The sequence below is a fragment of the Patella vulgata genome, chromosome 2, assembly GCF_932274485.2.
Source record: "Patella vulgata chromosome 2, xgPatVulg1.2, whole genome shotgun sequence".
Lineage (NCBI taxonomy): Eukaryota > Metazoa > Mollusca > Gastropoda > Patellidae > Patella > Patella vulgata.
In genome coordinates this window covers 5,683,043-5,709,800 of record NC_065880.2, presented here as the reverse complement: position 1 = coordinate 5,709,800, position 26,758 = coordinate 5,683,043, and the positions used below count along the sequence as shown (strand labels likewise).

The following is a 26,758-nucleotide window of genomic DNA, read 5'->3' as shown; positions in this document are numbered from 1 at the left end:
AAATACAACTAACCCATCGTAAAACCCCATTTCATTTCATTTCTCTTTAAAGCACAGCAATTTGTTTTTAACTAAAACTAGATCAATGGTTTCTTTTTATCTAATGACGTTAAATATTCTGTTTTTAAAAGTTATTCCGATATAATTTCTGATTGAGAGTGATAAATATAGACATTAAATGAAATGGGGTATAACGTACTATTGTACGTGGTTTTGATTTCCCGGTTGAACGTGCCAAGGATTAGGGTCGCCTGTCCAACTTCGTGGGTTTCCTCCGGGTCCTCCGGTTTCCTTCCACTGCTAAAGATCCCTACGTGCAAGCGAATTACGGAAATAAAATTGAACTTTATGTTAGTCCCGAAATGACCAAGTTTGTGTCGAGTGGACGTTAACCCCCTCTCCCCCCTCTCTCTCTCTCACTCCCTCTCTCTCTCTACCCCCACCCCACTCTCTATCTCTCTAGAACTCTAGAAGAGCTGTTTAGAATGCGACAATGCAGATAAAGCATATATAGCTGTTCTAACGTAGCTGTTCATGATGCCCCAATCCATGGGAATCTGGAACTTGGGTGATTTAACAATAATATATATTTCGGATATCACATTATGCATGCACATCTGGGATTTGGATTATTTTTCTAGAAGATATGCTAAGCGTATCAAAATGCACGAACATCTGGATCTTCGATCTTAGGTTCAGAGAGATCTTGACCATTTATCTAGAAGATCTGTTTAGTATGTTTCATTGATGTCCAGGAATAATTGAATAAAGTATCGCTGTGTGTATGGTTTTATTAAATAGCGATGTTATTAGCTAGTTGTAAGATCGATGAACCGTGTATTGTAGGCCTTGTACCGGTTATATAATACACGTATTCCTCGTCTGCAAGTTGATTTGTTAATGCTCCAATCCAGAGGCCATTGGGATCATTTACATCTTGCGTGCCAAATGCCAGATATGTTGTCCTGTTCGTGTTCTCTGCCAATTTTCTATCCGCAAAATGCTGCATTTATCGTCACGATTACCGTGATAACGTTTCTGCGCAGCCATTGTATTATATGTTCGTGATTTGCTTCCGTTATGCACGAACATGATAACAGGACCGTAAATCAATAGGGTTAGATATTGTCCCTTTTTTTTGTTTCGCCGTCTTCTCAATTTTCAATAAGTTTTAATAGTTCAGGTGACCTCACGTGAATGCATTTCAACATTTTCATTTCGTATAGAAATCAAATTAAGTTCTGCTTAGTTTTAGAGAGTGAGCACCATTCTGGAACAAGTGCCAGAACGACGGTTACAATGAGCTAGAAATCCCATAGCAACAAATTACCTCGATACCACGATTGCATTTTTGTGGATTGTCATTTAAGTTATATATTATTTTTGGTATATTTTCCTATCAGCATGGGGGTCGCGGGACTTTCCAGTTTGTTTTTTTTCCTTGTCAGTGATGCAGGTCGGAATGGTGTCACCTTGTCAGTGATGCAGGGCGGAGTGGTGTCCCCTTGTCAGTGCTGCATGACGGGGTGGTGTCACCTTGTCAGTGATGCAGGACGGAGTGGTGTCCACTTGTCAGTGACGTAGGTCGGAGTGGTGTCCCTTTTTCAGTGATGCAGGACGGAGTGGTGACCCCTTGTCAATGATGGAGGTCAGAGTGGTGTCCCCTTGTCAGTGATATAGGACTGAGTGGTGTCAGTGATGCAGGAATATGGGCAAATTGTCATTCATAGCAAAATGCACTGGTCTTATGAACTTCGACATTAGCCCGGTGGTTGCATAAAAATAAGACATTAAATTTCTTTTCGTTGTTTTTCATCATCTAGGACGTTCTGAAATAACAATAACGATACAGAAGTACACTTCTAATGTCTGTATGAAGAATTATTCGAGAAAAATTATAACTCATTCGCCAGTAAGCCGGGACCCTGAGGAACATCGTATTACATATCTGAGCCGACGGACAATATATCATGTGTAGTTCAATGACTAGATGCGTGACCTAAACAATACGGATATTATAAAGTAAGAGTTGATGACTATAACAACTAATAACCCACGTGTTTCAAGAATATTCATAAGCTCCTTATTGAGAGCTAAAAATGCGGGGATTTAAAGTTCAGAAGCTAAAGAAGGTACTTTTTAGACAATGTGACGACGTGTTCAGGCGTTCAGAAGTATGCTGGAATTACGGCCTATTCGAAATCTCCAATAATCTTCTATAATAAGTCACAAGAACAATAAGCCCTCGGTCAGTGGATAATGAAAAAAATATATAAACCATCATCTAACTCCCATTGGTGATTTAATGGTTAGCTGATAACAATAAGACTTGACAGTTGAATAATGAAAAAACTAAGATTATTGATAGTCAAAGTCCTTTGACACCGATTTGTACTTTTACGATACTGATCATTGGTGTCGATTATGAAGGGAGCCGCGGTGGTTCAGTGAGCAGTACGCTAGCTCACTTACTAGAAAGTCTCGTGTCGACCAAGACAAACCCTTAATATTTACAGCGGTGATTCCCCTTGTCAGTGATTCATCACGGGGTGTGGGGGTGGCAGTATGACGGTGTCTACTCGTTCCGATAGTTTCATACAATTATTACAATGACTCCCTTGATGTATTGTTTTTACAGATACCGAACAGAATGTTTCCTGGCATTAGAATACGATAAATTTTCAATAATTCCAGTTAATATTTTGAATTTCCCCTTTAAAAACCTATTTGTAGATGCTGATCGAACTGATCAAAATAAAATGCGATAGCAATTTAAATAATATAGTTAGAAAATGTCAGATACTGAACATACAAAGGGACTGCGTGCTTTCAATACTTTATCAACATACTAAATTAAAGTCAATTGTCCCTAGTCAAAAAATAAACAATTTCCGATAAAATGAAATGGGATTTAGCTTCCTACTGTTATAGGATATCTAAATTAAATGGCGTGCAAATCTAACAGAAATCTGTGAATATATATATATTGCAAAAATATATAAATAAAACAAATTAAATTGGAATTTATCATCTTACTTTTCTGCACCAACGGGGAAAATGAAAACCAGCATACGCAATGCAGTGTGCTAGGGGAGGGGTTTATTTTAGGTGCATGATAACGTGTACACGGGACCGTATGGGTTTGGTCCCAGATATCCTCTTGGGAATGGTTCTGAACATAACACATAACATAGCTGAATGGTAACACCTGGACATTGTGCCTGACAAGTATTAGGGCATCTGTCTAACCTCGTGGGTTTTCTCCGTGTGCACCGGTGCCCTCCTGCTGCTACAGACCCCAACCCTTATATCGACCGGACGTTAAACTCCATCCCCGCTCTCTCCCTCTCTCTTTCTCTCTCTCTTTCAATAAAACAGTCAATTGCCCCGAATCAAACAATAAACCACAGACATAGAACAGACATGGGGAATGTTTTCACAACATTTCAACACGTGTCTTCAGTTAAAAGGCGATTAGAACAAATTAAACTGTTTTGGTTGGACAGCAACAGAAGGGTTCTGGTCTGAAACTATCACCAACACTATGTGAAGTCATAGTTTAACTTAATAAAGCATTGTGTTCACCGTAATTATAGAATTCCACGAGCCTGTATAAACTTGATAAGACATTTAACAGAAGAGCAAACTCTGGTTTTCGTCAGGAAAAACCTACCATTTGTATTAATTACTCAATTTTTTTAGTCTGAGGTTCAGTAAATTAGTTTTTAACAGTTACTGCGGCATTGTCTCGGCTTATTAATGGCTAGTATATGATAGAGAGAGGGGGAGAGAGAGAGAGAGAGAGAGAGAGAGAAGGGTAGTAAATTAGGTTAACTGTTAATGACTAGAATTGGATAGAGAGAGAGGGAGAGAGATAGAGAGAGGGGAGAGAGGGAGAGAGAGATATATTTAGGTAATTTCGGGACTAACATGGTAAGCTTTCATCCATTTGCGAGGTGACAGGATGTATCGGGTTCGATCCCGGCGTTGACCGAGAAGGTACACCTGAATTTATCACCCGTGTTAATCGTGCTGAAATTGAACAACGTTCAAACGAGATCCATCGCACATGTTGGTGGAAACCAAAACCATCCCCCCCCCCCCACACACACACATCGTAACGTATTCCCATCTTCATTGACCAGGCTGGTACACTTAAGTAGGACGGTAAACTCCAGTTCAATATTAATATTCTAAGTTTTGTATTATGGCGGTAGCCACGGTGGCTAAGTGGGTAAGACGCTCGCTAGCCTGGGGAGTCGTCTGTTCCATCTCTGGATTGCCAAGAAAGTTCGTTGAGATTTCCCGACATGGTTTTTTCCTTGCCAGTGGTGCAGGACTGAGGGCCTGAGAAGGACAGCTGTCTAGTCGTTCGGGTGGGACAAAAAACCCAGGTCCCGTGACTCACGTGTATACATTGGCGTGCACATAAAAGATCCCTCGGCAGTTGGAATTCGATATAAGGGTAGGCCAAAAATTCCCTCATAATACTCTGTATGGCGTATGCCCGTCTTCATTAGCCCAGTGGGAGCAGAACAGTAGGACGATAAACCCAATTTCATTTGTATTATGGCTTATAAGAAAAATGATGAATTTTTACCGAATACAAAATTACAAGCTAATAGTGCGGCGTCTACAAACATAATATAGTCGCAGACTATTCTATAAAAGCATGACATTTAGATATTCGTGAATAGAGGAAAAACTAATTAAATATATTGATTTTTTTTATAATTAACCTGAAGACATATTGTTATTGTTAATATAGATAAAGTAATATTTGAGATTTGTGAAACAGACAGAAGTGTTTTAATAACGGACGGTGACATAAACAACTAGGCCATATTTCTATATTTCTTAATGTGGCTAGAATGTACATTTGTGGAGAATAATATTGATCGCTGACCATTTGCTGTGTTTTGCTGGCCCAGTTAATCAAATAAACGAGGGAAAGTACGGATGTTTTCCGCATCAAATGCTGAATATTTTGGTTCAATTAACGAGAGAGAGAGAGAGACAGAGAGAGACAGAGAGAGAGAAAGAGAGAGAGAACTGGGGTTTAACGTCAAGTCATTTCGGGACTAACATATGGTTCAATTTTATTTCAATAATTCGCTTATCCGGAGGACACGGAGAAAACCCACGAGGTTGGACTGAGAGTTCAAACTAGGTTATTATAATAATCACTACTACAATAATTAGCTTTGTGCGTAGGCTTCTTTAATAAAAAGAAAAATGTCCCCGGGGTTTGGCAGGCAGATCCCACAAATGCCCACTGTTTCACCATCGACCAGAAACGCCACTATCCGGGCAACAGTTCCTTCACAGCAAACTGTATAGTGTAAACAAAATCTTCGAGGTTAAACCATATTATTAATTCGGATAAATTCACGTTTTTACTACCTTCATTTATAACAGAACAATTATAACGTCTCTTTATATGACCTTTAGCACGGAACTGTTGGCTTATATAACGTCTCTTTATATGACCTTTAGCACGGAACTGTTGGCTTATATAACGGCTCTTTATATGACCTTTAGCACGGAACTGGTGGCTTATATAACGGCTCTTTATATGACCTTTAGCACGGAACTGTTGGCTTATATAACGACTCTTTACATGACCTTTAACGGCTGTTTAAATGACCCTTAGAGTTGAGGACATTTAGTGCCGAACTGCTGATTTATATAACGGTTCTTTATACGACCTTTAGAGTTGAGGACATTTAATACCGAACTGCTTGCTTATGTAACGGCTCTTGACCTTTTGGGTTGAGAGTATTTAATATGTATATAATAGTGGATTATGGTCCTGTTCAGCTCCACTCCTGTTTCATCGACCTTTAGAATTGACATCATTTAGAACTCAACTGTTTTACTATGATTGTATTAAATGAAATGAAATGTAATGGGATTGAACGTCCTACTGTTCTGCCCCGACTCGGCTAACAAAGGCGGGTATATTAAAGGAGCTAAACCTCTAACTCAATATTGGAAATTAAAAACACGTATTAGAATTCAATTTTGGTTTTCAGTCAATATTAATATTGTTATCTCGTGGTGAAAAAAGAGAGAGAGAAATGGGGTTTAACGTCCACTCGACACAAACTAGGTCATTTTGGGACTAACATATGGTTTAATTTTATTTCAATAATTCGCTTACGCGCAGGGGTCTTTAGCAGTGGGAGGAAACCGGAGGACCCGGAGAAAACCCACGAGGTTGGACAGGCGATCCTACTCCTTGCCACGTACAACCGGGGATTCGAAACCACGCCAGTCGACTCAATGACAGACTTTATGATACAGCGCGCTCAAGCTAACCATTCAGCCCCCCCCCCTCGTGGTGAAAACATGAGATCCTAATATTCAATATAATTTAAGACACACTTAATCAGTTGATGAGGCGTTTACCTTATGGTTTCGAACGCCATTTGTAGTGAACAAAAAAAAACATAGCCTATATGACAATGCGAATATAATTAGTAATGGCTAATTCACAAAAAAAAAAAAATAATACAAAAGAACATGTTGGATTGACTAAGCAAGCGAAAACGACCGTCGTTTAATTTGAACAGTTCACATAATTCATCGAACAAAATTTATTAGAAATGAAAATAATATTCGTAAAAATTGAATATAAATCACTTTATATACAGTCAAATGTTTCTTTTAGACTTATTTTCGTCTAATTTAAGGTTCCAAATGACAGAGCCATACATCCTTTAACCTACATGCCTCAATATTATTATGAATATCACACGATTACCAAAACTGTCCCCTGGGTGGTGTCACAATAATAACCATAATCCATTGAATCAATATAGTTCCTACAAGGAATTTGGTTTTAGCTGGATCTGATATACAAGTCTCTCCTTCCAGCTAAAAGTGGTCGGTCGGATGGGATCAGTAAGTAAAGCCCCAGTGTATAGCTTTTGCGAGGACGCTTATGATCCCCTGCTATTTAAAGAAACATTATGGGAGATTAGATAAAGAGCTGGCAGTTCTCAGTATAATAGTTAAAAACTAAATAATATAAAGGGAATATGCTGAAAATGTCAGTCAAATTGATTTACTCTGAACAGAGAATTTAGCGATTGCATTTTAGGCCTAGCCTCGATCATCATTACTAAAGTAGGTACGATAAAAAACATAGTCTGGATTATCCATTTTTTGATTTAATCATCAATGAGCCTTGAACAACAGATCGGATTCTAATCCAGTAAATATCGTAGGCTAGCGATGTCATCGAGAGTTGATTATGGTCTGGATAAGTTAATTAATGTCAAAATTAATAATTTAGATAACATTTCAGGTCTAAAGAAAAATCTGCCATATGCAGATTTACCTCTTGCATAATGTATGTTTAAAAAATGGAATATTAGTGGACTTTAAAGTCGCTGTCTTGGCAAAATGTCTGTCATAGCACACTGGGTAAGGTATGTCTGTATTGGTGGAGAAAAGTGAGACATTAATCCGATGTCATATCTTTCCATTTGATTTGATATTTCTATTACTTTAATTATGTACGAGTGGATCTTGAAATAGGTTTTATAACCTGTTATATATGCATTGTATATGTATACAATATGCACGAGCTGATGTTGATATAGCTTTTATAAGCTGCTATATATGCATTGTATATTAATACAATATGTACGTAATTAGGTAAGAGATAAGCGAGTACATGTATTATTAATTCATTATAGGGTTTCCTGTGTGGATATCATCCCGTTTCTATATGCATATAGATAGTTGTTGTTGTCGTGTGTTTTTTTGTTTAGGGTTGACATACTACTCGCAGTGTTTCGTTTGGTTATACCTAATTTCACTTAACACTGCTGTAAAGGAAACATTCTGTTCCAAATTATGACTGGTCAATAGTCCGATTAACAACCAATAGCTAACTGCGTAACAATATCATTACGCTTTAAACAGGGCGCGAAATTGAACCAAATATGTTTACATACTTTACATCATGACTCACGATTTTATTATGCCAATTAACCAGTGCACAGCAGATTATTGCAGAAAAACTAATTGCGTGACAAACGAGGCTATCAAAACGAATACAATGTAAACAGTACTGTTTGGAGATGAAGAATACTATCACCATTTTTAATACCTTAAATCACTGTCCAAAGGTTTGGGAAAGACCCCAGATTAAACAAAGGGCTGTCATGTTGTTGTACTTGGGATAGATTTGATTGAACGGTAAGAATACCCACACTCCCTCAAAAGCTCAAGTATCAGAAGCTAATCCAGCAATGACCAGAGAGGGATTTCTCGGGCCATTGCTTGAGGAATATGGGGGTTGGTGGCTGCAGCCAATCTGTTTCACATAGGCGTTGCGAAAGCCTTCTGATAATTAAAGAAGAGGTCCGGTATTAAATCTCTCTCATAAATAGTTAATCATCACATTTCTGTTTTCACTACAACTTCGACTTATTTATTATGACGAGCCTGACGCCCCCCACCCCCACCCCCCTCCAACATGGACTTGAAGTAATCATCAACCGACCTGAATTACTTACTCCCCAACTAGCCTCTTCTCATCCCCGAACGACCAATCTCCCCAATCGACTAGGTATTGGAACATGGATCACCCGTCTACACTTCATCAAAGGCTAAATCTATTTGTTAAGGTCAGCTCAATTTTTGTTAAGGTCCCTGAGATGTAAATAAGTTTAGGGCGATATTGTAGGTTTGGGTAAGCATTGGGACTAGGTCCAGGGTTAGGGTTCGGATTAGGGCTAGCCGTGCTTATATCTCGTTACCTATGACGAAAAATTCAGCTGGCCTTATCATTTAGTACCAACCCTTCATGAAACTGTCACGCGTTATTTTATGCGCACCTAGGTGTGTACACGGGACCTTGTGTGATAATCCACCCTGCACTACTAACAACGGAAATCCTCCATGAACGGTAAAACTAGGTTATTGTAATAGTATTTTTTCGTGCTGAAACCAATCGTCAATAAGTTTGTGTACTGGTTTTACCTATAGTAATTAACAGGTACTAGCATATTCATAAACTTCGTTTGATGTTGCCCCATGATAAAATCACACTCGTGCTAGAACTCTTCGTGATGGAGTTCAGGAAAAATATTGATTGCATTCGGCCTCACCTTTTTTTTCTAGAACGTATTCTGACACCCCTCGACACTTTCATTCGGTGCGCCTAGACTTTAAATTCGTGATGGAATACAGAAAAAATAGAGATTGCATTAGGCCTCACCTTTTTTTCTAGAACGTTTTCTTACACCTCTCGACAATTTCACTCGGTGCGCCTAGACTTTAAATTAAATTTTAATTGTGACATGTCTACTCGGTGTTACCCAATGTAACCCCCCATGATACTTTTGAAATAGTTATTACTGTGTTGTTAGAAAATCAATATTCTAAGTTCATTAAAGCCACATTCTAATTCATTTTTTTGTTTCCTTATACATGGAGAGAAAATGAAATGAAATGGGGTATAACGACCTACTGTTTTGCGACGAATGGGCTAATAAAGACGGATATACGCTAATATTTTCACCCCCAAATAAACGAAATGAAATGGGGTTTAACATCCTACTGTTCTGCTGCGACTGGGCTAATGAAGCCGAGATAAATGGCGGAAACCACTCACGGTTGTCAGATGTGTAAACCGGAAGCTCACTAACCAGGTGATCCGGTTTCGATGCCGGTGTTGACCAAGACAGTTTCCTGTGCTGTTCCAGTAGAGTGGTGTCCCTTGTCAGTGGTGCAGGAAATGAAATGAAATGGGGTTTAACGTCCTACTCTTCTGCACCTAACCTGGGCTAATTGAAGACGGGCATACGCCATACAGTGTGCTATGAGGGAAAATTTGCCCGGGCAGCGGCGCAACGGCCTACTCTTATATCGAATTACAACTGCCAAGGGATCTTTTACGTGCACGCCAATGTGTACACGGGACCTCGGTTTTTCGTCCCATCCGAACGACTAGGCAGCAGTCCTTGTCAGGCTCTCCGTTCTGCCAGTGGTGCCGGACGGGGCTTATTCGTCATTCCCATCCCCGAAAATAAAGGCGCACTTTTGCTTTTTGAGGTACGGTGTCTAATACAACACTCTGGCTTGTTGGTGAAAAAGTTTATCGGGTTTTTCCGACGTGGTTTACCCTTTACAAAGGTGCGGGATTGGGGGCCTGGCAAGGACAACTGTCTAGTCATTCGGATGGTACGAAAACCCGAGGTCCCGTGTACACATAGGCTGGCAATTGGAATTCGATATAAGAGTAGGTCATAGTGTCTGACCAAATTTCCATCACAGCACCTGTATGGCGTATGCCCGTCTTCATTAGCCCAGTCGGAGCAGAACAGTAGGACGTTAAACCCCATTTCATTTCATTTCATTTCTGGCTTGTTGGGCCTTTAAAAACTTTATTTGAAAAATGTCTATTTACCAGGACCATTTAAATACATATATATTTAAAAAAAATGAACGTTTAGATATTAACTCGATTTTTCCATTTGTGGAAGTTCGTTGTGAATGGAGAACTCTGTGATTGAACAACCCGATATTGGTTGAGCGCCATTAGCACTTCTATTGACAATAACTCCTTGAATTACAGTATATTGAATATATGTCAGCCTAACGTTTACTCACAAACAACAGCTTCACATGACTCTTTATATTATTTCTGGACTTCTTTTATAAATTTCATATTTTTTAATACTTTTGTTTGTTGACACAGATGATTTATCGCTTTACGGAATTGCAATTTATTATTTCTGTTTGAAATCAACTGAACCATGATCATTTAATGGTTGTTTATATAATGGAAGTATTATAGGTTAGGAGAATTGTAATGAAATCAAATGGAGTTTTACCTCCTACTTTTATTGAAGGCCGAGAGAGAGAGAGAGAGAGGGGGGGGGGGGTAATCTGCCATTTCGGGACTAACATATGATTCAATTTTATTTCAATAATTCGCTTGCGCGTAGGGGTCTTTAGCAGTGGGGGGGAAACTGAAGGTACCAGAGAAAACCCACGGGGTTGCACAGGCGGCCCTACTCCTTGTCACGTACAACCATGTAATCGAAACCACGCCAGTTGACTCAAAGACAGATCTTATGATACAGCGCGTACGTACTAACTATTTGCCCCTATCCCCTCCGCCCACACGCACACACACGAGATACAGGCCATGCAGTTATTTGATATATACAACTATATGTAAAAGATAATCAAAACATTCTGGTACTTTTTCACCCGATTAGATTTTATTACATACTTCGAGAAGGAATTTGTTGAGTAATAAAACCTAGCAGTTTATCGAGGGCTGGCCGTCCTTACCGCACGGTACAAATATTATCACCACTAGAAGCAACAAATTCCAGAACAAGCCAGAACTCATACCAAAATGGCCGCTTTATACAAATGGGTATTTAGGGGAATACTAACCCGAACCCTAACCCTTTTAAGAGAAGTAAAAACTAAATTAGACCCAAGTTCAGTCTTTTAAAAAGGGTTAGGGTTAGGGTTCGGATTAGTTATCCCCAAAATTCTCATTTATATAAAGCGGCCATTTTGGACTCCGGAAGCACCCGAACCTCGATAAACTACTAGAAGGTTTTATTACTCAACAAATACCTTCTCGAAGTATGTAATAAAATCTAATCGGGTGACTTTTTATAAAACTATGGACTGCTTCAAATATCAAAATATTGTTCAATAGAGTAAATGAAATGAAATGAAATGGGGTTTAACGTCCTACTGCTCTGCTCCTAAACTGGGCTAATGAAGACGGGCATACGCCATACAGTGTGCTATGAGGGAAATTTTGCCCGGGCAGCGGCACTATCGCCTACTCTTATATCGACAATAGAGTAAAACATTGAACTCCATATTATTTCATTTTTATTTCCCTATGAAATAATTTGTGTGACATTCGCGGAGACAGTCAGATAATACATGACCAGTTTTAACAGTCTAAACGTTAGATGAAAATGTCCTTAATATCCACGTTATGTGCTTGCATCGTCTTGGTGGACCAGATAATGGCTTTTAAACTAGCTTGAATTTGATCTTTCTCGACTCATTGCGATGAGTTATGACCACATTCAGCAGAGCACAGCAGTACGAAACTTGTTAATAATGGAGGTATTAAGCTCGCAGCGATGTTAAGACTGACTTTAGTGATGTAGAAGCTAGCAATTACTTCAATATTAATATTTGTTCCCGTATGGTAACGAGTGTCTAGAATAGCTTAGAGCCAGTCTGTCGTCTTTAATATATATCTTTACACCTATTATCTTAACCCTTGTCAGGAATGCGCTTTTTACCCGGAGACCAGAATATAATACGCTTAGGTCTTAATGATATACGTTTGAACTGTGCTTCAGGCCTCTGGGACAATATATATTATTCAATGGATTATTACTGATATTATGAGATAGAAAGGCAGCTGTATTAAACCACGCTCAATTTATTTAGGGTTGTTTGTGAAACCAGAATATTAGCACCTTGAAGTAGAATGGCAGATTGTTTTGGTATAACCGCTTTGACAATTTGTCGGAAAGGAATTGGTGTAATCTATGACCAGTTATACACCAAAGTTTTTTTTATGCTAGGAAAGCATAAAATCTCCTTGGAATTTATCGCCAAGTGACGATTCTGTATCCATGTTCAGTAAAACATGGCCATTTTATCTGAGGAAATCTGTTGAAACCAGACTATTACCACCTTGCAGTTCCTTGGATACCCGTCAGTTCTGATAAAATCACCTTGACATTGGTTGTAAAGAGACCTTTGGTCGTGACCTTAAATAACACCACACGGCAGATGATTAGACTTTATAGTAGAACTATCTTGACATTGGTCGGAAAGTGAGTTTTATCCGTGTTCTGTAAACTGTCTTGCAATTGGTCGGAAGGAGAGTTATGTCCGGGGCCTGTTAACTGTCTTGCAATTGGTCGGAAAGAGAGTTTTATCCGGAACCTGTAAACTGTCTTGCAATTGGTCGGAAAGAGAGTTTTATCTGCGGGCTGTAAACAGTCTTGCAATTGGTCGGAAAGAGAGTGTTGTGGAAACCAGAACATTACCGCCTCGGATTACCCGCATTTTCGAACATTTGTTTTTAAGGGAAATAGGTAGAAATCAGGCCATTACCGCCTTGAAATCATTTCGATGGCCAAACTTTCCTGGATTTTGACGAACAAATTTGTCGATTGTCTACCTTTCATTGGTTTGGTTTAGCCTGGAATATCTAGTTCCATTACAATACAATTAAATTGCATCCATAAATAGTTGACTAAGGAAACGAAGTGGAAGTTATATAAACAATCTACTTTTCGGCACAAGATGTCCCCTGCCAGCGGTGCGATTGGTTTGGAGTTTTCTTTGTGTGTGCTATTGAGCTATTCATTGTTTCTCGGGGGGTTGGATGGCTGAATGGTTAGCGTGTGCTGGCTGTATCATAAAGTCTGTCATTGAGTCAACTGGCGTGGTTTCGAATCCCCGGTTGTACGTGACAAGGAGTAGGTTCGACTGTCCAAACTCGTGGGTTTTCTCCGGGTCCTCCGGTTTCCTCCCACTGCTAAAGACCCCTACGCGCAAGCGAATTATTGAAATAAAACTTAACCATATGTTAGTCCCGAAATGACCTAGTTTGTGTCGAGTGGACGTTAAACCCCATGTCTCTCTCTCTCTCTCTCTCTCTCTCTCTCTCTCTATCATTGTTTCTCTAAACAAGTAACATGCATATTGTCTGTCCGATTTGCCGCATGTCAAGCATAAACTTTACAATGGAAACCTACCAGACATTAACGTCAGTGATTCCAAAGTATCCGATCGGTCAATATGACATGGCGAAGCGAGATCGTAAAATCTAGCTATTTGTCTTAATTAATTACAGGCACTATTTGAAGTAATGCCTTTGTTTTATTACGAGGAATTCTTTTGAGTCCTGTGTGATTAATTCAGCGGTGTAATATTATTTTATTTTATTTCCTTTCAAGATGTGACCTGCGCAACAGAGAACACAATAAATCAAAGATTATAGACACAAACACATCGGGTCCGGAGTTCACAAAGCATTCTCAGATTTAAGTTGAGAATTTACTCAACTTTCAATCACTGTGTATGAGAAATATCTTTGATCCAGAAACACAAAACTTTGCACATGGTTTCTTATTGATGTATTTGATACATTAAAACAACAAAAAGTTTTATAAAGGGGCTATATTTTTGTTAAAATAAAGCGAACAATTTTGAGTTAATTTTTAACTTAAGTCTCAGAATGCTTTGTGAACTTGGGGCCGGATACACTGAACCAAGGCACATAAAATATGCATGAATCAAAATGAAAACTGTACAATAAACTCAAAATACACAAAATGGACATTACACACAGTACACGTAATACACATTGAACCAATCTGATTACAATACAGATCTATATTTCGTTTCGTTTTTTTATACTTTCGATGGCCTACACTACATGAAGATTTGACCGGTTGTAGCGATAGGTCGCGTCAGAGGTCATACGAGCGGCTTTTGACCCTATGACGTCAGACATTTGATTAACCAGTCACCATTGAAGTTACTAGTGGATTACCCACAGTTCCGTGCAAAACACGCCTAAATCTCGCCGTAACAGACGGATTCATTGGCTAATAGCTCACATCATTCAGAACACGATAATGATAACAACTCTTCCAGATCCTAGTGTAGTAAAGACAAGTAAAACGAAATTTTGAACTATAAAAACGAAACGAAATAGGATCTGTGTTTTAACCAGATTGTACATTGAACTGAAAAAAAAAACCAACAGAATACACAAAAGGAATACAATTCGGATATAAAACACTAAACCAAGTACACTCAAATAACACACTATTTGTTGATAATAATTACTATTGTGGATTTCAGAAAGCGTTTCAACAACATTTCACTAGTCGTTATCAAGCATAATATGAACACAAATAAATTTATTTGATAACCATTTGTGTGTGTGAGAGAGAGAGAGAGAAGTGGGGTTTAACGTCAACTCGACACACACTAGGTCATTTCGGGACTAACATATGGTTTTTAATTTTATTTCAATAATTCGCTTGCGCATACGGGTCTTTAGCCGTGGGAAGAAACCGGAGGACCCGGAGAAAACCCACGAGGTTGGACAGGTGACCCTACTCCTTCTCACGTACAACCAGGGATTCGAAACCACGCCAATGACAGACTTTATAATACAGCGCGCGAACGCTAACCATTCAGCCATCCACCCCCGGATAACCATTTGTGAAATCTTGTTGAAACGTAGCAGTGACATAAACTATGGTATTTCATCATGTTCCAATTACTACATGCCATTCAGAGAGATGAAACGCCAGATACTACTCTAAACCACAATACAAATACAAATTATACTATACATTAAAACATACACATTACGAACTAAACCAAAATACACATTGTACATTAATACAGAATGCTCAAAATATAAATTATAAAAAAATGGAAACGCAAAACTCAAGATCTCCAAAGTATTACAATCGAAATAACAAAAACAAAATAAACACAATTATGTGATTTTTATTATGTAGTCGTGGTTGTTTCTTAAATTCTTAAATTGTTTGGTAGTACAAGAGAGAGAGAGACATCCACTCGACACAAACTAGGTTATTTCGGGACTAACATGGTTCAATTGCGCGTAGGGGTCATTTAGCAGTGGAAGGAAACCGAAGGACCCAGAGAAAACCCACGAGGATGGAGCGACCCTACTCTTTATCACGTACAAACGCGGAATCGAAACCACGTCAGTTGACTCAAAGATAGACCTTATGATACCATGCACACGTGCTAACCATTCAGCCATTCAACCAACCCCATGGTAGTACGCGATAAACTGTTTCTGTATGATAAACTTCTTCTGTTTATTGAATGAGATCGATTGTTTACTTATATTTGTTTCTGTATATTTCAGATGCGGAATTGGCTTGATGGTGTTTTAGTTTACATGATGTACCTTGTATCCCTAGGTAACACAATTAACCCAGGTGAGTTGTTGCCCTTTGTTTTACACGTTATACCTTAATCCCAACCTGTCATGTCTTCGCATAACAGATGATAAACGTGCTTCGACATAGATAAATGCCTTTTAGTTGGTGGAATATGGTTACAATTTAGTTCACGGGTTCAATTTCTCCACACTGCTGGCCCCGAGTTCACAAAGCATTCTCAGACTTATAAGAATTTACTCAACTTTCAATCACTGTTTATGAGAAATATCTTTGATCTGGAAACACCAAAATTTGCACATAGTTTCTTATTGATGTATTTGGTACATTAAAAAAAATGTTTTATAAAGGACTATTATTATTTTTGTTAAAATAAGACGAACAATTTTGAGTAAATTCTTAACTTAAATATGAAAATGCTTTGTGAACTCGAGGCCTGGTCATTATCTAACCTTGCCTCGATATATCTAAATGCCTTTTAGTTAGTGGCTGATCTAAGCTGCTGTAATGCAACGCGATATTATTAAATATATTTTTAAGTATTAATAACAAATTATATTAATGCGCACTAAAATTCACCTAACATTTTTTTGATGATTAGAAAGCTATTTTATAAAATTATTTTCCTATTTACAATTTATTATTCCCTTTATCAGTGAATTTTACTTTTTTCTGAAATTATATGATGGTTTAAGGGAAATTAAACTCGTTGATGACATACTTTCATTTTTTGAATAGGTATTAACTTACAATCTAGTTCTAATCTTGAACGACCTCGCGAATTATATGATGGTTTATGGAATATTAAACATATTGATGACATTGCCATTGTCATTTTTTGAATAGGTATTAACTTACAATCAAGTTTGAATTTTGAAAACTAAGAAAACACAATGCTTTATATCTAATATAATCAAAATCGGGTCGAATAGCGAACACTTTTAGATAAAACATCATTAATATTTAATGAATTGTAGGCCTGCGTGCAATATAACAATCTATTATTAATTCCATTACCCAGCATTCGTGTGATCTCAAACAATGGCTAATTTAGTAACGACACGCTTAATTCCAAACAATGGCTAATTTGTTAACGATACGCTTAACTCCATTAAATACGGATCTGTCTTTCTTGGGTAAATTAATCGCCTAACAACAGTTTGATTAACACGTTTTTTTTTCCTAATAAGGTAATCAGTTTAGCATTAAGGAAAGCTGGGCTGGATGTAATTGTAGGCACGCGTGTTCTAAAATCACAATTTCTCCCGTATAATTTACTTTCTAACTCTTTTTCACGTTTTTGAATGATTCGATTAAGGAAAACTTGATTGAATTTTGCTGAAAATCTGAATTTGAAGTATAGCAGAACAAAAATCAATTTTGACTGTACAGTCGGTTCTGATTTGACTAGCGAACCTTGAGGCTACACGATGTGACATTAAGTCATCGTTCTAGATGCTATAAAATTGTCGATAAAGTTAATTTCTAAGGGAAAAGTCGGCGTTAATCATGCCATAGTTTCTGAAAATAGAATACTTGATGATAACTGGATTCTTGGAATATTTTCTGTATGGTTATTTAGGCGGTCTAATGGAAGGAAATAATAATCTTCGACTCTATACTGGAGTCAAATATATATATTGATAGTGGTGGACATTTCAGTCTTCTAGTAATACGCCTTCCACTTATTTTCATGCGGGGGATGTTGTTGCCTGAGGATCCAACGCGTCTGTAAATGAGATAAGCTCTCTCTCTCTCTCTCTCTCTCTCTCTCTCCCTCTCTCTCTTTCAACTCCCACCCTCCTCTGCTCTCACACGCTCCCTCCTTTTTCATCTCACAGTCTTACTGATTAAATCGATATTCGATCATATAATGGTCCAGCGCGTCTGTACATGAGACAGGTGCTCTCTCTCTCTCTCTCCGCGCTCCTCTGCTCTCACGCTCTGCCCCCTTTTTCATCTAACCGTGTTACTGATTAAACGCCCAACGCGTCTGTAAAAGAGACAGACTCTCTCTCTCTCTCTCTCTCTCTCTCTCTGCTTCCCCACCCCCGTTTTATCGTACCGTGCTACCATTCTGATTGAATCGATATTCGATCATATAAAGGCTTGATAACCTTTGTAGACAGAACTTGTAACTCGGCTTTGATCTAGGTCCGTTCCTGTAGTTCTTGTTTGATAAGAACAACCTATAGGTCAACTCAAGATCTGACCTTTCAGATAAATCAACAAGAATATTTTTATGATATAACGGTTAGGTTATTCAGTTAAACTTTAGCCACTTTTTCTCATAATTAAATAAATTAATAAAAATAAGAAAAGTAGAAAAAAAATACAATTTCATGAACTAGAAAGCGTTGGAGAAAGTCAATCAATCATAAAATTTCCTTTAAAGCCAGTATTTCGGAATTATTATCATCAAAATTAGAATGAATCAATTTGAGGTCAGGATTCCGATTTTAATTTTATCATCTATTAATGTCAGTTGATATATCTTAATTTCCGAGATATTATGTCGGATTTGTTTTTATGAATGAATGAAAGAAATTCCGATGAGTTTCTGTGTAAATTTAACAAAGTCATGAAAAATGAGGCAGGCCTTTGATGACTATTAAATAAATACTACTAGGATAAACGATGAATGAATTAAGATATCATGACGAATATGTAAATACTACAAAATTAATGAATGAAAATGTTGATCAGAAGATTGAAAATATTTTTGTATATTTTTGCTCACGGATGAAAGGAGGTAATAGATTATTTTTCTCTGTTCAAAAGAGATTTTTGGCGATTTTTATTAATTTAAGATGTTTTGAATTACCATATGATAACTCAGAAAAATTCTTTTTGATAGATAACAGAATTATATACATATTATATTACTGAATCATAGCTTGGCATGTAGCCTAGATAATAAAATAAGGAAAATTTGAAATATAACAGACCACTGATGTAATGTCTAATATTTATGTGATAAAATAAGGAATAAACTACAATACGTTCATATTGATACCCTATCTGATTAAAATACAGATCGATATTTCGTTTCGTTTTTTTTTATACTTTCGATGGCCTATTCTACAAAAAAGATCTGACCGGTTGTAGTGGAAGGTCGCGTCAGAGGTCATACGATCGGCTTTTGACCCTATGACGTCAGACATTTAATTAACCAATCAGCGTTTCTAGTGGGTTACCAACACTTTCACCTTACGCCTAAAGCTCGACGTAACAGACCGTTTCATTGGCTTATCACCTTCACATCATCAGCTTTTCCAAATCCTAGTGTAGTAAAGACAAGTAAAACGAAATTTTGAACTATAAAAACGAAACGAAATAGGATCTGTGTTTTAATCAGATTGAAAGTAATTCCGTGACGTCGATATAAGTGGACATAAATCAAGAAGTATTCCGTGATCTTCGATGACGTTATTTTTGTAATTTATAAAATAAAGAATAAATTTAAATATTAAGCACCTACAATAGTAAGTTATATATAATCACGTGACAACGATATAGGAGGATATGAATCGGCGAACTTTACATGCACCTCGGTTAAAAACAAATAAATCAATCCCTTCGATAGAAATCCGGATACATTACATGTACATCAATTTAAAATAAATGAAACAATCCCGTCGATAGAAATCCAGATACATTACATGCAGATCAATTTAAAATAAATGAAACAATCCCGTCGATAGAAATCCAGATTCATTACATGTACATCCATTTAAAATAAATGAAACAATCCCGTCGATAGAAATCCAGATACATTACATGCACATCAATTTAAAATAAATGAAACAATCATTTCGATAGAAATTACATGCACATCCATGATATTAAGATTTTTATTTTTCATATTAAAAATTAGGAATAAACTATATTGTGAATAAACCGTCTAAAAACCCAAACAATTTAAAGCGGAAATTGCAAATTTTTAAGTTATATTTTTAAAATTTATTAAAATAAAGCCTAAAATAGATGGTATCCATAAACAGTCCTACCTTGTTAAAGAATAATCCTATTAATCCTATAATTCACTATTGCCAGCTGAGAAATTGGCAAAAATATCATTTTTCTCTTCATTTTCAAACGTTTGAATATCGCTACTCCATGGTGGAGAATAGAAAACAAGGGAGGTAATTGGGAGGTAATTGTGTTATTATTTCCTGTGTAGATGAATCTTAAGTGTGAGAATGATACCTATGATCGTATAATTGTGAGTTGACAACCTATTGAGCAAAAGACATAGAAATAATTACGTTTTGACTTTCTTATAAAATTTGCAATTTCCGCTTTAAGCTAGATAATCTGGTGATGCTGTAAGCGGATAGCAATTTAGAAGAAATATATGGCCAACTTAGTTATTTATTGTCAGAAATGATAAAATACGGATTACACTTCAATACGTATTTTGTAACTAAAGGATTTAGCTCTCTAAATAATAAGTTAGTCACGTGACATCGATGTAAGCGGATGGAAATCTAAAAACATTACAATGATGTACAGTTTGTTATATTAGAAAATTAGGAATATGGAATATACCACATTACGTATATTGTAACAACAGGATCTAGACCCCCCCCCCCCCATCTTGTATATAACGTATATTGTAACAACAGAATCTAGAGCTCCACAGACTTGTATATGGAAGTAGATAAACCTTTGACGTCGTTGTAGGATTTTTGTGCGAATCGAAACTTTCAATCCGCTGTATAAATGTTCCGTCTAGAAGGTTTGAAGTTGTTGGACAGATTTTTGTTTGCGAATTTTGTCTCAGGGATGGACACAGTTTACAAGTTAAAGCCGGTGGTCGGAATCCACGCTAAAATGTACGCACATTGATAATATAGCATTTACATTCAATTAAGAAAACGACAACTAAATATCGCCGCTAGATAATCTCTTGGTTTGGACCCCATGAGATTAAAACGTGACCCATTAAAACAGATTACCCATTACATATGGGTGGTGATATCATCGAATTTAGAAAGTTGTGAAATACTGAACAGAATTCCACTTTCACCATATTTTAAAGTTTGGAAGGATTTCAGTAGATTTAAGAAAATGTTTCAGCATATCCTTTGGGATTCAGATGCAATGTCTTTTCAATTTTTTTCTGTCTGGTAGTTTATGATTATGTTCGAGGATTTTTTTTTTATAGTTTTAAAGTAAAAATATGTCTATTTCATCATTTCCTTTACTTTAATTTCAAAATAGAAAAAGAAATAGAGCAAAAACGAATCCAAATAATTTGATAGAATTTCACATTTAAAGATATAATTTCAATGTTTTAGGTTTTAAGAATGTCAAAGTTTGTCCATTTTTTGTTTACATAATTTATTGAATTACATAAAGGAATGTTGTGTAACCTTTAAGAACGAATTCTTCTGAATGAGATAGATGTAGATATTAATGTACATCAGTTAAAAGACTAGATTGCCTCCCACACAATATCATTAATTGCTTGGTTTCTGTAGGTCTTGCTTTATGGGTAATGAGTATAGTGTATCTTCTGTAGCTCTGGTTCAATGAGTAATGAGTATAATGTATCTCCTGTAGTTATGGTTCAATGGGTAATGAGTATAATGTATCATCTGTAGCTCTGGTTCAATGAGTAATGAGTATAATGTATCTTCTGTAGTTATGGTTCAATGAGTAAGGTGTCTTCTGTAACTCTGGTTGAATGAGTGTCTTCTGTAGCTCTGGTTCAGCAAGTAAGGTGTCTTCTGTAGCTCTGGTTCAGCAAGTAAGGTGTCTTCTGTAGCTCTGGTTCAGCAAGTAAGGTGTCGACTAACTAGCCAGGTTGTCTTGGGTTCGATCCCGGTGTTGGCCGAAAAAAGTTTCTAGAGGTGGTTTCCCCTCGCCAGCAGTGCGTGATGAAGGGCCTAGCACGGAGCCGCGTGGACGTAAAATTCACCTGAAACGTCGCTGTCCGGTGAAAATTACCGCCATAGCATTTTCACTATCGAATGCAAAACACTGGGACATTAAAACGTCGATGTCAGGTGAAAATTGCCACCATAGAATACGCCATTAGCTGGAGCAGAACACTGGGACATTAAACTCCATTTCTGTCTGTCATCCATTCTTCTATAACGATACACTACGTCCAAACGTCATTCCTGGCCGCTTGATTAAAGATACATTATGTAAGATTTAAACAAAGTGCTGAAGGTTCTCGCTATAATAGTAAAAATAGATAATGAAAAGGGAATACGTTGAGAATATCAGTCAAATTACTTCTCTCTCAGCCTCGTTAGCAGAACAGTGTAGCCTTGATTGTCATTGCTGCTGTTGTTACGATAATAAACACAGTCTCGATTATCCAGTTTTACGGTAACTGCATCAACCGCAAAACGTATTTAAATGTATTGAAAATTTAGACTACACGATGGCATCGAGAGTTGATTATGGTCTTTGTAAGTTTAATGTCTAATTAATAATTTGGATAATGCATGTTTAAACGTTCATTGAGTTATAGCGCAAACGTTTGACCCAAAGAAGAGTGTTTAATGTTACCCTTTTCCTAAATATGACTTGGAACATTAGTTCAGATGATTGAGCCTTGAACTAGTGGTGAATGTTTCCCCATATAGTTTATAGTACCTGTACTTTGGAAGAAATGAAATGAAATGGGGTTTAACGTCCTACTTCAAAATGGATTAATGAAGGCGGGCATACGCCGTACAGTCTGCTATGAGGGTTATTTTGCCCGGGCATCGACACTACGGCCTACTCTTATATCGAATTCCATCTGTCAAGGGATCTTTTACGTGCACGCCAATGTGTACACGGGTTCTCGGTTTTTCGTCCCATCTGAACGACTAGATAGCAGCCCTTGTCATGCCCTCTATCCTAAGGGGGGGGGGGGGCACCCCGGAAAATCTTGATGAACTTTCTCGGACAATGCAGGGATCGAACAACCGACAGCCCGGCTAGCGAGCCAGCGTATTACCCACTTAGCCACCCTGACCTCTGTATTTTGTCTGACCCAGTAATGTTTAAACTATAGACGATCTCAGATAAGGTCTAGACTCTTTATAAACACAAAAAGTTTGTTATGGTACACAGACGCTATGTACACTGCCAGGGAATATTTTACGTGTACTACCAATATTTACCTTTTCAGTTGCTCTACCTCCACCCCCCCCCCCCCCACACACACACACACACATTTACTCGGTTCTTGTTCCAGGTAAGCCCCCACCACCACCACCGCCTTCCCACGCCTCAGTCTATTGGACTCGTTCCAGGTTATATAACATTATAAAATAATTTAAATCAAGAGTACAAACAGATCTGGTGACTGGATAATCTCGCGTCAGTCATTACACCTAATTGTGTCTGAGTAAGCCAGACTATTCATGACGTTGTTGCGTCAGTCATCCGTTAATGATATGTGTTTACTATCACATAAGCGGAAGAATCCTGAAATTAAATATAGCTCGTCGTGAATTGTCGCGAACCATCGGTAACGAACCAGGCTATGCTTGAACACATTGTTAACACCTTATACCACCTTTTGAAAACAGGTGGGCGGGGGAGGCTTGGGGTTTTCCATCGGGGTTTCCCATATCAGAGCTGAAGGAGAAAAGGCCTAGCAAGTAACAGATTGAATAGGGCTGAAAGTCGAGCCCCGGTTGACAAGTTGGTGTGCACGTAAAACTGCTCTTGGAAATTGGAATTCTACATAATAGTATGCCGTAGCATCGCTTTCCGGGCAAATATTGCTCATAACAAATTGCATGACGTATGCCTATTTTCATTAAGCCGCTACGGTGGGTGCACAAAAGTATGAGTGAAGGCCCGCTTTATTTTATGTCAAGGGTTGTTGAATGGCCGAATGGTGATCATAGATCTATCATTGAGTCAGCTGGCGTGGTTCCGATTCCCCCGTTGTACGTGACATGGAGTAGACTCGCATGTCCAACCTCGTGGGTTTTCTTCGGGTCCTCCGGTTCCTCCTACTGCTAAATACCCCTACGCACAAAGCGAATTATTGAAATAAAATTGAACCATATGTTAGTCTAGAAATGACATATTTTGTGTCAAGTGGACGTTAAACCCCATCTCTCTCTCTCTCTCTCTCTCTCTCTCTCTCTCTCTCTCTATTTTATTTCACCATTTAACACGTGTTGGCTTGTGTGTATTGAACTTTAGTTGTATTTATACGATACTCAAGCAACAGTTTATCTAATCCACTATAAATTTCATCGTTTCTTATGACATCCATCAAGCAACGTCTTCTTGAAATTGAAATAGCATTTTGATAGAGTGCGCTTTTTGCATAATAAGTGCTTCGTAAGATATCAGAAATGTTAGTATTTGTAAAGTAAAAATGTAAAAAAAGTGATATCTAATCTTTTTCTTTCACCCTTTATAAAATGTAATGCCTCCTTCAATATCTAAAGTTGTTGGGTTTTTTTTATAGATATCGAAATCTCTAATATTTATAAAATATAAAAAAAACATATTTTCTTATCTTTTTGATTTTATTTTGGAAAAATTATAACTACCGGAGTATGAAAAATGCCTTCGCATTTTAATATTACACAAATTATTTTTATGTCAATTCTACGTCAAATTAAAACATCCACTCCTTTGTAAAAAAAGCAGGCAACACAAATATCAGAAGTTTATGCAAGGACAAGAAAATGTCGAAAATATTGATCAAGTATTGAAGTGGCTCCATTACGTAATTTTCTCTGAAAATGTTGAAAGAAATAATATTCCAATGAACATGAAAAAATCACAGCATCAACAAACCATCCCTAGAGAAAAAACAGAAAAAGCAGGGATTTTGTAAATTGAAAAAGATGGGCGGTTGGCCAGAATCAACAATGGACCAGACAAATTAGTCGGTCTGATTCTACGGGATTCCTGCATTAACACGATGCTTAAATATATGTAATAACGAATTGCCGTTATTAGAAAATATTATAAGATATGGTTCTAGTACTGCCCTCTAGTGAACAAATAAACTAAAACAAATATTCTCTTTTGTTGAGTCTTGGTCTTTGTTGACACACATCTCGACCCAACGCCATATTCGTTAGAAATATGACATATTCCATGGTCTCAATTCAAATAAATTCATATAACTGCTGCCATCAGAAGACATTTTGTACATTCTTTGTGAGTTTTTGTATCTCTACAAATCAGATGTTATTTGCTCAAATTAATGTCCCGCCCGTCGCCAAAAATAGCAAAAAGCGATTTGTTTGGCGAGCTAGAATGTAATAACTCACTGAAGCAAATCGTATGTGTTTCTTTTAGTTTTATACGTTCAGACCAATTCTAAATTGGTGAATATATTTTAAATAATGACGCGTAGACATATTTAAATTAAATAAACTAATTAAAGGCCGCCTCCATACATCATTTGTTATTTTTCTGATCCTATGTAAATTAGAGTCACGATGACTCGGTGAATATAGAAGAAGAAGAAGTGTTTATTAAAGTGTCACACGATGTACATTTACATATCATAATCCAGTTAAAAACTTAATTATAAAGAACATCGCACGGCCATGACGGCCTATGGGACACTGGACATATATATATATATATTTATATGTATATACATAATTATCTAAAACACATATTTATATTAAATAAAATATCCTGTTATAGAATAATATCACATATCTTTTAAAAAACCGTATGCTACGTTTCCCCAATATCACGATGCGTGCTAGGATTGACATCGTGGTTTTAGTCGTGGTGATCCTATCAAGTCTTATCATATATTGAGGTCAGTCGTAGCAATCGTGTTGATTGTATCAGATAATCATATCCTAAAGCATCGCGCGACAGTGGGAACCTAGCATAATCAGGAAGTACAAGTTTCGATCACAACGTTAACTGAGATTCCAGTCTCATGGTGTCCATTCCTTCGGATAACACAGACAAAATCGAGGTCCCTTGTGTATTTGGCACTATATATCTCAATATTAGTTGGCCGTACTGCCGCTGTCCAGGAATAATTCGTCTCATAGCGCGGCATTTCTGTCTGCATTATCCTACTTAGTTTATTTCAGTTCATTTACTATATAAATAATAGAACTGAAACAAACAGAATTTGACGAGATATTATTTTAGTCGATTTCTCCTTTCATCTTGTAATTCCATGGCGGAAAACAAGTCGCTCAATTTGCTATCTGTCTTGAATCTTTTGTAGACCATCAACTGTTTCATGCGTCATTTAATAAACAAAATGTGTGCCCTATTGATATCCTTTTGTTGGAACATCTGAGGTCCACAACAGTGGGGGAGATCTCGTGGCTAAGTGGGTTAGACGCTGGCTCGCTAGTAGGTAGGGTGTTTGATCCCTGCATTGGCCGAGAAAGTTCATCTAGATTTTTCGGCGTGGTTTCCCCTTTTGTCAGTGATGCAGGACGGAGGGCCTGACAAGGACAGCTGTCCAGTCGTTCGGATGGGACGAAAAACCGAGGTCCCGTGTACATATTGGCGTGCACGTAAAAGATCCCTTGGCAGTTGGAATTCAATATAAGAGTAGGTCGTGGCGGGGCTGCCCGGGCAAAATTTCCCCCATAGCACACTGTATAGCGTATGCCCGTCTTCATTAGCCCAGTTTAGGAGCAGAACAGCGGGATGTTAAACCCCATTTCATTTCATTTCATTTCCACAACAGTGGGGATTATTAAACATATTCTTCTGTGTAGAAAACCGTCTAGACGTTCGGATGGGATCAAAAACAGAGGCCCCCTGTACACATTGACGTGTATGTAAACAAACATTTGACAGTT

General features: G+C 37.6%; 1 protein-coding gene across 8 annotated transcripts in view; it reads left to right on the top strand.

The window, feature by feature from the left end:
• The window catches only part of LOC126810233 (suppressor of lurcher protein 1), a 413,673-nt gene that overhangs the window by 286,520 nt on the left and 100,395 nt on the right, over window positions 1–26,758 (top strand). For all 8 annotated transcript variants that reach the window (XM_050535225.2, XM_050535229.2, XM_050535226.2 and 5 more), the window contains one exon: window positions 15,947–16,019. In XM_050535225.2, the coding sequence (XP_050391182.1) occupies window positions 15,947–16,019 (73 nt within the window). The remainder of the gene's footprint in view (window positions 1–15,946; window positions 16,020–26,758) is intronic.